At 38.7% G+C, this 16,328-nt stretch overlaps 1 protein-coding gene and 2 pseudogenes across 1 annotated transcript; 1 reads left to right on the top strand and 2 right to left on the bottom strand.

Moving 5' to 3' along the window:
* Positions 1-2,587: 2,587 nt before the first annotated feature.
* Positions 2,588-3,540, bottom strand: LOC101977081 (olfactory receptor 4F15-like; annotated as a pseudogene).
* Positions 3,541-10,837: 7,297 nt separating this feature from the next.
* LOC101974540 (olfactory receptor 4F21) lies at positions 10,838-11,776 on the bottom strand. Its single transcript, XM_005342067.2, has one exon. It carries the CDS (start codon positions 11,774-11,776, stop codon positions 10,838-10,840), a length of 939 nt encoding a protein of 312 aa, XP_005342124.2.
* LOC101977361 (vacuolar protein sorting-associated protein 4A pseudogene) lies at positions 11,775-13,262 on the top strand (annotated as a pseudogene).
* Positions 13,263-16,328: the final 3,066 nt, after the last annotated feature.

Raw genomic sequence — 16,328 nt, 5'->3', positions numbered from 1 at the left:
ATAAATAGAAACAATTATTGTATGTCAACTAAAAACAATATCAAACTTCAAGAAATCATGCAAACAAAAAAATATAGATGACAAAAATAAATGTCAAGATATCCCATGTTCATGGATTGGAAGAATTAATTCTCCAAATGTGCATACTACCCGATGTAACATAGAGATTCAATGCCATCCTTATCAAAATTCCAATGACATTTTTCACATGAAATCCATATGTACCACAAAAGACTTCAAATATCCAAAGCAGTGTTCAGAAAAAAGAACAAAGTTGAATGTGTCATACTTCCTAACATCAAAATCTACTACACATCAATAGCAATTAACATGTTACTGATATAAAAACAAACTCATAGAGAACAGAATAGAAAGCCCAGAAATAATTCCATGTGTTTGGGATCAATTGATTTCTTACGAAGTTGCCAATAACAAACAATGTATAAAAGACAGTCTCTTTTGTAAATGACATTAGTACAAGTAGATAGCCATAGCAGAAAATGAAATCAGACTCTCATGTTGTATACAGCAAATAAACTCAAAATTCATTAAAGATTTAAAAGTAAGGCACAAAACTTTAAAACTACTAGATATAAACATAGGAAAAAACCTCCATGACATTGGCCTGGGCAATGATTTTCTTATATAAACCCCAAAACACAGGTAGCAAAACAAAAATACGATAGTAAAAACCATATATATTCTTCCCACTGGAGAAATGTTTCTATTAACATTTTAGTTTATACCCATACATTGTATTAAAATAAGGCCAATTTTAAATCTTTTATTCCCATGTTTTTTCTTATTAATCTATCCTGAGCAATTCTCCATGTTATTAAATATTATTCTATAAAACCTACACTGTATGCACATGATTTTACAGTGTACCCATAAAATAATTTATTTTATTTGGCATTATTTTACCATATTGAACAAGGTATTGACATAAATATAGGGAGAAACGGGGTATATAGACAAATTGACCCTAGAATAAATGTAACCTTGGGCTCACCAGCATGGATATTAAACCAATTTTTTGAGGGAAAAAATCACATAATGATTAAGATTCCAGGCTCTGGAGCCAGACTGCCTGGGTTCAATTACAAATCTACCACTTTCTAATCTTTGACAATTATTTGGCCTTTTTGTGCTTCAATCTATGGTCTATAAAATGAGCATGATGATAGTTTTTAATCTCAAAGACTGTAGTGAAAATTAAATGAGTTGACAGATGAAACTGAAGTATACTGATGTTTGATATAGGCTCTGGAAATATTAACCTTATTATTCTTACCAATGAACTAAAGAAGAAAGGAAATATTCAATCTTCAATTCTGCAGGTGACACAAAACAGTGAAAGTGTACACTAGAATGAAATGAAAGCCAATATCATGGAGATATATGTCACAGGATACTTTGGTATGTGTGTGAGACAGAAAGAGTATAAACTAGAAGATAAAGGTAATGTGTGATACATAAATTAGAAGATAGAATGAACTTTTTAATTCCAGGTTGATGGACTCCAAGCAAATAATTATAGCCCAGGGAAGGAAACCAGACTAATTTTTAAGTTGATAAAAGCTTTTCAAAAACTGTCTGAATTCATTATCACCATAAAACTGTGAGTTCTATTGCCACATTTAAAGACTTGAATTTCAGAAAGGTTAATTTAGTTAACACAAGTTTATTTGATATTATAATGACCAAAAACTCTGTATTTTAACTGCTAATTTTGTGTGATAAAACACTGCCTTTCATTTTAGACTCTTGCTGAAATCAAGACTGTCATATCTTAGAGAATGATTAAACCTACATGTTGGGCACAATCTACTTCAGGAGTTGGTAGACCATAACATTTGGGTTGAATCTGGCCTGTTGATGTTTTTCTGAAGAGTTTTATTGGACTTCAGCCATTAATTTTAAGTTGTGTGTGTATATTTGCACATTACAACAACAAAATTGAGTGAGTGAAACAGGTTAGGTAGACCACAAAGTAAAAACAACTAACAATCTAATACTTTGCAGAGCATTTGCCAATACCTGATCTATTGGAGTAAAGAAAAAAATAGATCACACTCTTCAATATATAGAACAAAGGGTGGGAGCAAGATTTGTGGATTAGAATGTGTAAGTCATCACAAATCCTAAAAATGATGGCTACAATTTGCTCATGACTAAAAGACAACAGAGCAAAACAAGTGAAATGGAGATTTCGGATACAGAGATAATAAAGCCTGGTGTTAACAAGTACACCAATTATATGGCAGGACAATAGAAAACAGTACTTCAGATGTCCTGAGAAACAAACTCATTTATACCATTAATATATGTGAAAGCTATTATCGACCCAGTTCTTTAGGGATTAAATATAATCCTTGATATTTAATATAATCTTTGTTTTCTATGCTGTATATAAAATCCATCTTTTTCTTCAAGAGGAATGGTACCCATACTTCCATTCCCACCAGATAGTTGATGAATGCTTGGGAACACTACAATAATGCCTAGAAGAAAGACTCTTTTTCAAGAAGATTCCCTTTTATAAACTTTCAAGAGTCACTTGGAAATTTTATTTCAACCAAGCCATTTAAGTGGCTTTTCTAACACCCAGGAGCAGGCTGAACACTCTCCTCATTGCTATCTTAATGTCTCTGTTCCTGAATGTATAAATGACTAGATTTATAAACAGAGTCAAAACTGCATCAAATTGTCCACAGGTGTTGAAGGAGAGGGGCACACATAGAAAAAGATCAGTGGACCAAAGAATAAAACCACCACACTACTATGAGCTGACAGAGTGGAAAGAGCCTTGGATGAACCTCCTGAGGAGTGTTTCTGAAGAGTAGCCAGGAGGAAGATGTAAGAGTGGATGAGCAGGAAGAATGTCCCCAAGGAAATGAACCCACTGATAGCAGTGACCATGGACTCCAGTTTATGGGTGTCTGTGCAGGCAAGTTTGATGAGCCGAGGTATGTCACAGTAAAAGCTGTTGAGTACATTGAGACCGCAGAAGAGCGAGTTAACAACAAAAGCCAACTGGGTTGATGAGTCAATGAGACCAGTGGTCCAGGGACCCACTAAAATAAAAATGCACAGTCATGGACTCATGATGATCCAGTAGTGCAGAGGCTTGCATATGGCTACGTATCTGTCAAAGGCCATGGATATGAGCAGCACCATCTCAGTGCCCAAAACAGCATGGCTAAAGAAGATCTGAGCTATACAGCCCCCAAAGAAGATGACTTTATGCTTTCTGAAGATATCACAGATCATCTTGGGTGCTGCAATAGAGCAAAATATCAGATCAATGACAGAGAGGTTGGCCAGCAAAAAGTACACGGGAGAATGCAAGTAAAGGTCAGATGTCATGGTGAAAACTATGAGGAGGTTCCCTTTCAAACTGGACATATAGAAGAGACAGGAAAAGAAAAAAAGAAAAATTTGGATCTCCCAGGAATTGGAGAGTACCAGGAACACAAATTCAGACACTAGAGAGTGGTTTGGTCTATTCACTGGCTCATTTGGTAGATTTACTTTCATGTTTCCTAAAGGGAAAAAATGAGAATATTCAAATTATTAGTATTATATTATTTTCCTCTATGGAAAAGTGTATAAATTATTGAAGTGAAATATTACCTGAGCATTTCACAAAAATCTAATATTCTCTTGACCACTAATTACTGTTGTTACATATGTCAGTAAATGTGCTTTGTCAGGGCTTGCTAACACCAGGAATGTGAGCAGTTCAGTGGACTGGTACACCTGTGGCACCTGATAGAACCACATAGAGCTTTGACATTAACTTGCTGTGATGGTATGATCAATGCTAACCATTCTCTTGCTGGAGGAGTAATAGCCAATTTTGTATTCCAGACAAAGACTATTACATGACAGAGATTTGTAGGTTTCTGTGACCGATTTTGTTGCTCAAACCAGAAATTATATTTCTCTCATTTAGACCTTTGAAGATGTCACTCATTCTTTCACACTCAAATTGAATGGCAACTCCTCTGCCACACCTTCCTCATGACCCTCTTATGTACCCAAATTTACTTACGTTACTTGTTGGTCATGTATTTGTTCTTCCCATATGATAAATAAACTGATCAATAATAAAATCATCATCCCTTCAAGTTTTTATTTCCATAGTTTCCCATACAGTGTCTTGCAAATATCAAGTGATCAAAAAAGATATTTTGAGTTCACAAATGATTGGAATGAAATAGTTTCTATTAATGTATTACACTGAATTAAAAAGACATGAAGGTGTGTGGGGAAAGAGCACTTTAGACAGAGACAACAATAGCAAAAACCCTGAGATGGAGCTCACGTGCCATGTTCAAAGAACCGTAAGGAGATTAAAGAGGCTGGGCCAGAGTGTGTGAGGAAGGAGTGTGGATAGGGTTGAGAAGCCAGGGGAACACAGGCCATATAGGTCGTTATAGGTCGTCACATGGGCTTTTGTTATTACTCTGAAGAATTACCCAACAACCAGATTTTGAACAGAGAAATGAAAAAAGTCCACTTCACATTAAGGGATTAGTCTGACTGCTACATTGTGAATACACTTCAAAGTCTCAAAGATAGCAACAGGAAGATAGGCTAAAAACAAATTTTTTTATCTTGAGCAAGCAATGATACAAGAGATGATGTTACTCAGAATGTGGTGGCAGAGGTAGTGGCAGTTAAAAGTAAGTATATCCTGGATATATTGAGATGATACATAGGAAACTGGACTTTTGGAGACAATGAAACACTGCATTTCACTGGAGAATTTTCACCTGAAAATAAACAAAAATCCCCAAACCTACAATAAAACATGCATAGTACTGATAAATGCACATTCAGTTACAAATCTAATGAGGATTCTGGAATAAGGAGATGTTTGAAGCTTTAAGAAGGAACCTGGGGTTGTGGCTCAGTGGTAGACCACTGAACATGCACAAGGCCCTGGCTTCCACCCCAGCACCTCACCCTCCATAAAAGGGGGGAAACTGAGGTAAACACGCTTTGCTTTCCTTGACTTATTTTCTTCCCATCTCTCTTCTTAACTAAAGGCCATTGAAGTTACAAACTATAATTATTTAATATTTGCTCTCTAAATACTGTTATAGTAGAAGCAAATGTGACTTCATTTTTGTTTTATGACTTCATCCTGTAAAACAACCTTGCCAAGTAGAAGGGTCATGACTGGGGCAAAATGTTCTTTTCCTTTTGCTATAGAAACCTTTAAGAATACGGGACTACCTAATGGGGTATTGTTTCTGTAACTAGGGTAACAGGGCTCTGTTTCTGTAACTGGGGTGACTGGGCTAACTATGATTAGTTAGGCTTCCCTCCGCTTGACTGCACTCTCTCGCTTCTGTAACCTGGCTTGCTTGCATTGGCTAGACCCCCGAACATCCCTTTTGCAGTTTTCAGGCTTATAAGGTCTGCCCTTGCAATTGTTCGGTGCTGATCAGGGGAACAGTTTTATGCTCTGGTCATCTGCCACTGGTGTGCTTCAATAAAGGCTTGATTCAATTATACATGAGTGGTCTGGAAGTCAGTTTATGAAGTTTTAACTATAACAATACCATCCTTTGTTTTATAAATTTACATGGATTTGGTCAGCCTCCCAGAGGAGATTCTTATCCATTTTAAAGCTCATATTTATAGAATATGGAGAAAATGAGTACCCTACCAGGAATGAAATGTATGAAAACAAATTTCCAATCTGGTTCATATCAGAGGCATATCCAAATTATTTCAGCCATACTACTTGAAAACTCAACATCTCTCCTTTTTTTTTTGCCATTCCTATGCTTTTTATATTTCTGATAGTCCAAATCTTCTTCCTTGCTCCCAGCTGGACTTTCTGGTTCTTTGTTTTAAACCTTGTTCACTTGCTTCATTAACAATCAAAATAAAAATATTATCAGGGACTGTCTCAATAAATCTTTACTGTACTTGAATCAAGTAACCAATTCTGCTAGCCTTCCTTTCACTTTGCCTCTGAAGTCTAATTTCCATGTACCTGAATTTATTATTTTTCCTGAAGTTCATTTACATTTACCTTACATCAGGGTGACCAAAATTAGAGGGAAGAATAAAAACATCTAAGTTCCCAACAGACAAAGGTCATAGCAGAATGATTACCCACCCACCCACCCCGCCCAATAACACCATTATAACAATTTTTCTATGTCACAGTTGAAAATAATCCTTTGGATCTGTAAATAGGCATTCAGGAAAGGTAGGTGGTGGCGGGATGAGGTGTCTGAAAATAAAACAGCTTACCAGTCAATCCTTCTCTAAATTCTGTGTGTATCATTTCGTTTTAGTTCCAGTAAAGGTACTAAACTGTAGTGAACTTCTCCCTTTTCAACTTTTCTGAAAAGACGGAAATAAAACAAAGCAAGTAGTCCTAACTTTGAACTTCTGTAGGTTATTAATTTTCCTTCATTAACTTGTTGAAATGGTTAATGATGTAAAATAAGTAAATTCTTTACTAAAGCATTTCTGGAAGTCCCAGATGCCCTGTTTATGCTGAAGATGTCACATTTGCTGACCTCAAGTTTCCCTATAGCCTTGATATCACCCTTGAAACCAAGACACATTTTTAGTACAGGGTAAAAGTCAAAGTCAGTTATTTACTTTTTCTACGGTATGTACTCCCTAGTATAATCGGTTCCTTTTTCCTGACATTATTACTAACCTGACCATAACCAAAAAGTTATTTGACATCTGCAAAAGGAGATTCCACTACTAGGCTATTTTTCTGTAACTGAATTGAATATATTAAGTCCATTTTTTTTGTTGTTGTTATTTTCACTTTCCGTCTTTGTGCCTACCTGTTCCCAGACCACAGCATCTTCAGGTAATCAGGCTCCCTGAGTACCTGAGTTTTCAGCTTAGGTGACTGCTATTATATAAAAAACTAAAATAATCAAGAAGATGAGTAATTACCAGTATTGGAGAATAGCCAAGTAATTCTGCAGAAACCAATTGGTTTAGGAAAAATAACCAGAAGAAAAACTTTGTAATGAGTCACTGGAGAGGAAACAAAACTGAAACTGGGTATTTTATTTTATTTTTTATTGGTTGCTCAAAACATTACAATGATATTGACATTACAATGTATATCATATATCATACATTTGAATCAAATGGGGTGTGAATTCTTATTTTTACCTCAGCTTGTAGGATCACACTGGTTATACAGACATGTTTATACATACTGCCATACTAGTGTCTGTTGTATTCTTCTTTTTTTTTAGAGAACAAGTTTTATTTAAACGATAGAACACAAACAGAAACTGGGTATTTTAAAGTATCACCTTGTGGGAACAGCAGAGCATGCCTATAATCCTAGCAAATCTGGAGGCAGAGGCAAGAGGATCACAAAATTGAGGCTAGCCTTAGCTATTTAGTGTGACCCAATCTCAAAAAATGGCTGGGAATGTAGCTCAGTGGTAAAGTGGCCCCTGGGTTCAATCCCCACTACTGCAAAAAAGAGAAAGAAAAATTATTACTTTTGGCAATTATATCTTCCAATTCTCATTTGCTGTTTTATTGCCTAAATGAGGCAGATTGTGAAATATGAACACAGCTAATCAAATTCATGGGGATTTAACCTTAAACTTCAGCTACAATGTACAATCTCCAAAATAACAACAGCCATTTTTTTTTAAAGTCCACGAGATTGAAACTCTCTTAAAAGCATGGAGTTTTTTCATTCAGCTCATTCTTCTACCCATATGTAAGTCCCTTCCCAAAGAGCTTGAAGCCCCACAAGCAAAGCACCTTAACCCATCCTGGGTAATAGTTCCACTGAAGACATCATCCACACAGTAGGTAGAAACACAGAAGCAAGAATCCTTAAATCTGTCTGTGAGGAAGTGGGTAGACCTCTCAGGGGAAGTAACACCTGAGTGGAGACTGGAGAGCTGGAGACAGGAATGAGGGTGGAAAGATGAATTCCAAGCTTGCAGAATGAAGTATGGCAAGTTCAATATGTCAGAGAAACTAAGTGGTTTAGAACTAACAGGACAGTAAGTGGAGGTGAAGAGTGGGGAGGAGAGTTGTTACAAAATAACACACCCGATCCAGACTATTTGAATCAAACTGAGAGGTGGGCCAAGACTGTCAATATTTTTTGAAAGTGCCAGAGGTAATGCCTCATGAACAATTCTCATTGAAAGCTGCTGTTCTGCTCTATGCTTCTCTTTGCAGTCCCATACTATACCTTTTTAACTGTACCAACTTCATCACATTGAAACTGTTTCTCTCTACCCTGCCTAATTCATATCCCCCCCTCTCTCTTCCTCCTCTTTCTCTCTTTCTCTCTCCACTGCCTTGTGCATTTTCTACCATATGTTAGGCACTCTACAAATATTTGTTCAGTTGAGCAAAACTAAAATATGAAGAATAAAATCAATCCAGACTTAAAAATGGAATTTTAAAATAAAATCATAACAAGTGATTAAAACAGGAACAAATCATGATAGAATTATAAATTTTAGAGAGAAGACACTATAAAATAGGTTGAAGTATAAGCAAATGACTGAATTCTTAACACTGCCTATGTCGAAACTGCTTCCTAAGAAAGACTTCCCCTGGCAGCAAAGCAGAAAGAGTCCCTGATTCCCTTCAGTGTCTCTCCAAAGCCACTCATGTCTATGGCCCACAAACCCCTTTCCACATGCCTAGGAAAACAATGAGAAAATGCTTTGTGATTCAGGCCTGTGATCTGGCAGCTCAGAAGTACATGCCTCTTAATCCCAGAGTAGTCTAAAGCACAGTAAATTCAAACAGTGTAATCAAGCTTCATTTTAGCTGGAAAAAAAGAGAATATATCTAACCCATTTGAGTTAAGAAAACTCAAAATCCAGTTTAAAGTATCACAGAATGACTTGAGAGCAGCAAAGGTCACTACTTTTCATTTTTAAATTATTTTAATTGAATAGAGAATATATGAGTCTAATTTCATTTTTAAAATTAGAACATCACAAATAAAACCAAAGACCCTTTGACAATGACCCCTAATCCAGGTCCCCTTCCTTAATCTCTGGGGATAACAACAGATGGTCACATTTTTCCAGACCTTTCTTAGCTTTACATTTATGTGTACTTAACATTACAGACACAGATGACTCTAGTTTCTTTTCACTGTTTTATAGATTACTGCCAAGAATTAATCAAGGCCCATAGAAGAAGAGATGTCACAATTGCCATGCCCACAGCCAGTTGTGCCAGGGAAAGGTGGGGGGGAAGTAGAGTGCTTAGAGATTGCATGTGAGACATAAGGCTTCATTAGAGAAGTGCCTACAGGGAAGGTCCAGTGGTGACAGGTGAACGAGTAGCACCTCCGTCCACAGCAGTGCTTTGCCAAGCAGTGCCCTCTCTCCCCCATGGCATTTTGTCCAGTGGTGGCTGGCCGAATGAGTGACACATAACCTTTGCACAGTACTCTCAGTTCTACCGCGGTCACAACTAAGAGGGGATCTATATGTTAGGCTGCAGGAGCAGTGACATCATTAACTTGCTTAATTTGCTTGTATGCACAGCATCCCAAGGGGCCATGTTGTGATGTGCATGCAAATAATAATAAGCAATTTTCCACAGATAAAGTTAGTTTGCCCTAGTCCAAGTGTGCATGATAGAAAGACATTCCTTTAAAGTAATATGCGTCTGGACATTGCAGCCCAGGTTTGTTCTCAGTGTTTCCTTAACTTGGCTAGATTTTTGAGAAAAGAAAAGGGGCTTTCAGGATCATCTTGTTTATTCACCCTATTTTCTTTAAGTGTGACACAACACTCAAATGGCCAACTGAAGAGAACTTATTGAAGGGATTATATACAGGAGTTTGGGCAGAGTTATTAGAACCAATAAGACATGGAAAAGGAATCCAGGGCTAGCAAAGGAAAAGAGCTCTTAGCATCTGTAGGGTAACAGGGCTCTGGGTAGGAAGGGGTTCTACAATCATAAGTAAGCTAAAACTGCAGAAAAGGATGTCCCCCATAGGATCCATACAAGTAGAGAATAACAGCTTGCTTCTGTAGCTTATTATAGGCTTTTCCCGAATCCAAAGAAACTACTCATCATCTCAAAGTGTTGAGCCCCAAGTAGTATTGTCACTGAAACTTAGCAGACTAAGTTAGCAGACTAATCTTCATAGATTCCACTAATCTATGAAGTCGGTTGCTTTTAAGTGAAGGGGCATGTGGGTAGATGAATAAGTTCCATGTGTTGTGACCTCATTATTATATTTCATTTCCTACATAATGTACCCCCTGGTCAGACACAATATTGCAAACATATCATTTGATAGCTCACACAGTTTTTGCTTTTCAACTCCAAAACATTTATTTAACAGACTCTTCTATGTGTGCTCTCAAGATTCTGACCTCCTTGCACAGACTAGCAGAGTCCCCAAATGGCGAAGAGTGTTTGCAAGTGATAGGAGAGAGAAAGAAGATCCAGTTCAATATCCCTTATCCCCCCGTGGAGTGCTACCAGAAATTTCTGTATTTAGGAGAGATTCTTCCTAAAAAAAAGATCATTTATATTATTGTATTATTATTAAATAGTAATAAATATTATTCCTTTGGAATTGAGGTTCAGGATTATTATAATTATTATAATCTTTCATAAGTAATTTACATGTAATTCTTTCTCTGTTTTCATAAGTGATTTTTCTCCATTCTAACTAGAAGACGGAGTGGTTTCAATATTACTGTAGATATCAGAGTAGGCAAAGAAAGAAAGACTTTTCTCTGAATCTTATCATAAAAAATGAGCTTGCTTTGTTCAACAAAAACACTTTGTTGTTGCACAGTGTTCACAATGCAGTCACTTAAGAGATCTTCCCATAACTCACTAGCTGTCTGCATACTTTCTTCATTGCCACCTTCATTTCTTGATTTCTTAGTGTGTAGATGACAGGATTCAGAAAAGGTGTGACAAGTGCATCAAACAAGGCCAGGAACTTATCCAGGTGTGTGGAGGGAGATGGCTGTACATAGATGAATATCAAAGGGCCAAAGAACAAGACCACCACAGTGATGTGAGCTGACAGTGTGGACAGAGCCTTGGAGGACCCAGCAGAAGAGTGTTTCTGAACAGTGAGAATGATGACCACATAGGAAGTGATCAGTGTGAAGAAGGAGCCCACAGAGATGAAACCACTGATGGCTGTGACCAAGAATTCCAGTCGGTAGGTGTCTGTGCAGGCAAGTCTGATGAACTGAGGGAGGTCACAGTAAAAGCTGTCCAACACATTAGGGCCACAGAAGGGCAACTTTACTACAAAAGCCAATTGAACCAGTGAGTGCATAAGGCCAACCACCCAGGCAGCCACTAAAAAGAAGATGCACATCCTTGGGCTCATGATGGTCAGGTAGTGCAGAGGCTTACATATGGCCACATATCTGTCAAAGGCCATGGCTATGAGCAGCACCATCTCCACACCACCAATGAGATGGATGAAGAAGATCTGGGTGATGCAGCCTCTAAAGGAGATGACTTTGTGCTTCCTGAAGAGGTCATAAATCATCTTTGGGGAAGTAACAGAAGACACACCCAGGTCAATGAAGGAGAGGTTGGCCAACAGAAAGTACATGGGAGAATGTAAGTGAGGCTCAGAAGCCACCGTGAACACAATAATGGAGTTTCCCATGATGCTTGCCACATAAAACATGGAGGAGAAAACAAAGAGGAGTAGTTGGATACCCCAGGAGTTGGTGAGTCCCAGGAACATGAACTCCGACACCACAGAGTGATTTGCTCCATCCATGGACTTTGTAGGAGGTGCTGCCTGAAGGAGAACAACAGGAGAAAATGCAAATTATGACAACTCTATTAATAGACCAGGAGGAGAGAGGTCAAAATCATGAAAACCTTCTTTTACTTTAGCATGAAAACCAACCTGAAAGACAAGGCTCGTTGTTGGCCCTCAGACTAGTCTCCGGCAGAGAGACTGCCCTCCTCACACACAGTGTGTCCTGTCAGGCTCCCTGCGCTGGATCCCAGCACCTTGGTTACAGGGGTCTGGCCAAGGTTGCAAGCAGAGTCACAGAGTGTGAGGCAGACCCAGGAGAAAGCCATTGATCTGGTGACAAAAGCCACAGAAGAGAATAAAGCCAATTACACCAGGAATCACTTCCAAATCTCCAGCATGCTGCACAGGCTTCCTCCACACTATCAAGTCTGAGGCCCACAGGGACAAGGCCAAGAAGAGCATTCGAGCTGAGTGTGAAGAAGCCAGTCCAAGAAATCAGAGTGAGGGCAAGGGCAGTGACGGTGACAGTGAAGGGGAGAACCAAGAGAAAAAGTAATGGCAAGAAGAGCTGAGGGCTGCGGTTGTGATGCAGAAGCCCAACCTAGGATGCCATGATATTGATGAGCGGGAGGGGGCCAAGCAGGCTCTCAAGGAAGCTGTCATTTTGCCAATTAAATTCCCACACCTGTTCAAAGGCAGCTGTACCCCTTGGTGGGCGATACTGCTCTTTGGATCCCCTGGCACAGGGAAATCCTATGTGGCCAAGGCTGTGGCAACAGGGGCCAACAACTCTACCTTCTCTGTGCCCTCCTTGGATTTGATTTCTAAGTGTTTGGGGGAGAGTGAGAAGCTGGTTGAGAATCTGTCCCAGCTGGACAGCCAGCACAAGCCCCATTGTCTTCATCCATGAGGTGGATTCCCTCTGTGGGTCCCCGAATGATAAGGAGAGCAAGACCACCCAAAGGATCGAAAGAGAGTTCTTGGTCCAGGTGCAGAGGGTGGTGAATAACAATACTGGGACACTGGTTCTTGGTGTCACAAATACCTCTGGGGTGCTGGATTCTGGTCTTAGAAGGAGGTTTGACAAGTGCATTTATATCCCACTGCCAGAAGAAGCTGCCCAGGCCCAAATGCTTTGGTTTCATCTAGTGGGAGCACTTCCCCCAACCTCACAGATAGGAGCATCCACAAGCTGGCCCGGAAGACAGAATGCTACGCAGGTGCAGACATCAGCATCATTGTGAGGGCCCCTTTAGGCAGCCTGTCAGAAAAATGCAGTCAGCAACACACCTCAAAAAAGGTTTGTGATCCTTCCCACACCAATTCTAGCACTGTGGTTGATGACCTCCTGACTCCATGCTTTCCAGGGGGCTCACGGGCCTTAGAGATGACTTGAATGGATGTCTCAGGTGAAAAACTCTTAGACCCTGTGGTTTGCATGTGGGACATGAATGCAGATGACCTCCCGAAAGTGAAGAGACTCTCAGAGGACTTTGGATAGGAGAGTTAAAAGCCTCTTTATCGTGGGTGAAGGTGAAGGTGTGAGGTTGATTGGGGCACATCTACAGCACTCCCTACACTGGTGGCCAGACAGGTTCCAAGGCTCCTCTTAAAGTCACTACGGTGTCTCCTCTGCCATCTGGCTGCCAGCCAGGGAGCAGGAAGAAAAGGGCTTCCACAGTTGCAGATGCTCTTTTTGCGGTCTGGCACACCGTGGGTACTGGCTCTTTCTACTTCTCTCTCCTGGATGCCGACCAGTTCCATTCCCTGCCTCTCCAGGTTTTTATTTTTTATTTTTGTTCCCCTAAATCAATGCTGGCTTGATTTGTCTTGTTTATAAAGATAAAATCCCCTTGAAGTGTCAAGGAATGGGAGTAGACCCCGCCCCCTGCTCCCTTAATGCCCGAGTTTGGTTCCTTGAGAACAGACTGATGTAGAGTAAGAAAAGCCATCCCCACCCTCATAGGATTACATCCAGAGCCCTGTGCCTTCTTGCAAAAGGAGGAGATGGTTTCTGTGAGCACAAAGCGGTTTTTATCAGAAGAGAAGATAGGCACATCTTCATTACTGCCATTCCCCCCACCCCAAGTATAAGAACACTGGACCCAGCCACTGCTTTGTGTCCCTGTCCTGGAAATGGTCTAATAAATCCTTTTCCCTTCTTGAAATTAAAAAAAAAAACTAAAGACCAACAAGTATTCAACATCAATAATTATCAGAGAAGTATTACACCATAATGAAAGAAATGAATAAGAAAAATTAAAAATAGAACTATTACATAATCCACAATATCATTTCTACATAAATATCCAAATGAAATGACATCATTATATCCCCCAAAATATCTTCCCATAGTCACTGCAGCAATATTAGCAACATCCAATGTATGGAAACAACCTGACTGTCCACTGACAGTTGAGTGGACCTCACACCCGTGCATATACACACGCACACACTGGAATATTCTTCAGCCTTATTAAAAAAATGGAAATCTGTGTTTGTGACAATATGAATGAATCTGGAGGTTATTGTGCCAAGTGAAATTAAAGACACATAGAAAGGCAAATACTGAAAGATCTCATTTTGTATGTGGAAAATAAGTCATAGGTGGGCTGAGGAGAGGAAATGGGAAGATACTGATCAAAAGGTAGAAATATTCAGTTAGGATGGTTGATTTCTGAATATCTATTGTGTAGTATGGTGACTATGGTTAATAATAATATGGTACTGTGTCCTTTAAAATCCCTAAGAGAGTAGATCTTGAATGTTGTCACCACAAGTAAGTATATGAGGTGGTAAATGTGTTAGTTTGAATCAATAATTTCACTGCATATGTATATCAAAACAGCACACAGTACACCATAAATATACATAACATTTGTCATTTGGGGTTGGCAAGGATGTGGGTAAAATGCACATTCATACATTGCTGGTGGGACTGTAAATTGGTGCACCACTCTGGAAAGCAGTATAGAGTTTCCTTGAAGAACTTGGAATGGTACCACCATTTGACCCAGCTATCTCACTCGTGGCATACATCCAAAGGAGTTAAAATGAGCATACTACAGTGATCCAGCCACATCAATGTTTATAACACTCAATTCACAATAGCTAAGCTGTAAGCCAACCTAGGGGCCCTTCAACAGATGAATGGATAAAGGAAATGTGGCATACATCCACAATGGAGTATTATTCAGCCATTAAGAAGAATACCTTTATGTCATTTGCCAGTATATGAATGGATCTACAAACTATCCTGCTAAGTGAAATAAGCCAGTCCTAAAATGTTTTTTTTTAGGTTATGTGGAAACTAATCCACAATGAGGGGAAAGAGAAGAAGAATAGATATTATTCAGTAGATTGGACAATGGGGGATGAAAAGAAGGGAGGTAAAAAGAAAGGCAGTGGAATGAATCCAAAATAATTTTTCTATGTACCTATATGAATACACCAGAGTGAATTCCACCATGTGTACATACACACAAGAAGAGGGTCCTAATTAGAATAAGATATATTCTATGCTTGTACAATTATATAAAAATGAATTCTACTGTCATGTATAATTAAAAATAACCAATAAAAAGTAAAAATTAAAAATTTGTCATTTTTTTTTACATCTAAATGAAACTAGAAGGGGAAAAAATCACTATTGTGCCTATAGATTTTTAAATTTTGATCACACAGAGAAGTTGGTGGTTGCCATACAGAGTTCCATGCAGTGTTGACTCTGAATTTAATATCTTTCTGCTTTCTCCCAGAGTGGTTGTAGTTATGTTCCTTATGAGATAGAGGAAGCTGTGATTCAAGCCAAATTCTTTTAATTTTTCCATCAAAACACATAGCCTCATTCAGTCACATGAGACTACTCTCGTTTTCTCAGCAAGTATACCCACCAAGACCACAGGATTATTCTTACAAATAAGCCCTTCCTTCCTATTTCCCACCTCTGGAAACCACTATCTTCAAATCTTATTAAATATCTACCATAGCTAGAAGGTCTTGCTTTTTATATTATTAGCATTTGTTTTACATCCTTTTAAGTTAGTGGACTGCTTACAAGACTAGCTCACCAGTAAACTTCTCAAAGGGATAATGACCTATTCATGTTTAGATTCTCTGAGGCCATGAAAAAGTGGTCCACAGAGAGGTGCAGGTCCATGAACTGTCCATTACCAGTTTGCACCACCCTAGATATAGAGATGGTAAATAAGTGTTTAGAAGCTTTTCTAGCAATTTGATTACACTGAAGAACAAATGTCTGATTTTGCTTTCTACTAAAGTATGAAGCACTGGGGGAAAATCTAAGATAATCTGACAGTCATTGCCTGGGTGTACTTAGCGCAGGATCTGAAAACTTCACCCTATTAGGGACACTATGGTATAGTAGACAGAATTTTGTTTAAACCTCTATGAAAGTACTTACCACATTATATTGTAATTTTGATTTTATTTAGAGAAACAGCATAACATAGTAGACAGAATATTGACCTTGGATTCTGAAAAACAAGATTTATTTCATGATTCAGCCACTGACAAGTTACTATTAGGCAGGGTATTAAAGTTTTGA

This window comes from Ictidomys tridecemlineatus, chromosome 11 (genome assembly GCF_052094955.1).
Source record: "Ictidomys tridecemlineatus isolate mIctTri1 chromosome 11, mIctTri1.hap1, whole genome shotgun sequence".
NCBI classification, from domain to species: domain Eukaryota; kingdom Metazoa; phylum Chordata; class Mammalia; order Rodentia; family Sciuridae; genus Ictidomys; species Ictidomys tridecemlineatus.
The sequence above is the reverse complement of the archived record's forward strand: the minus strand, read 5'-3'. Positions and strand labels throughout refer to the sequence as shown.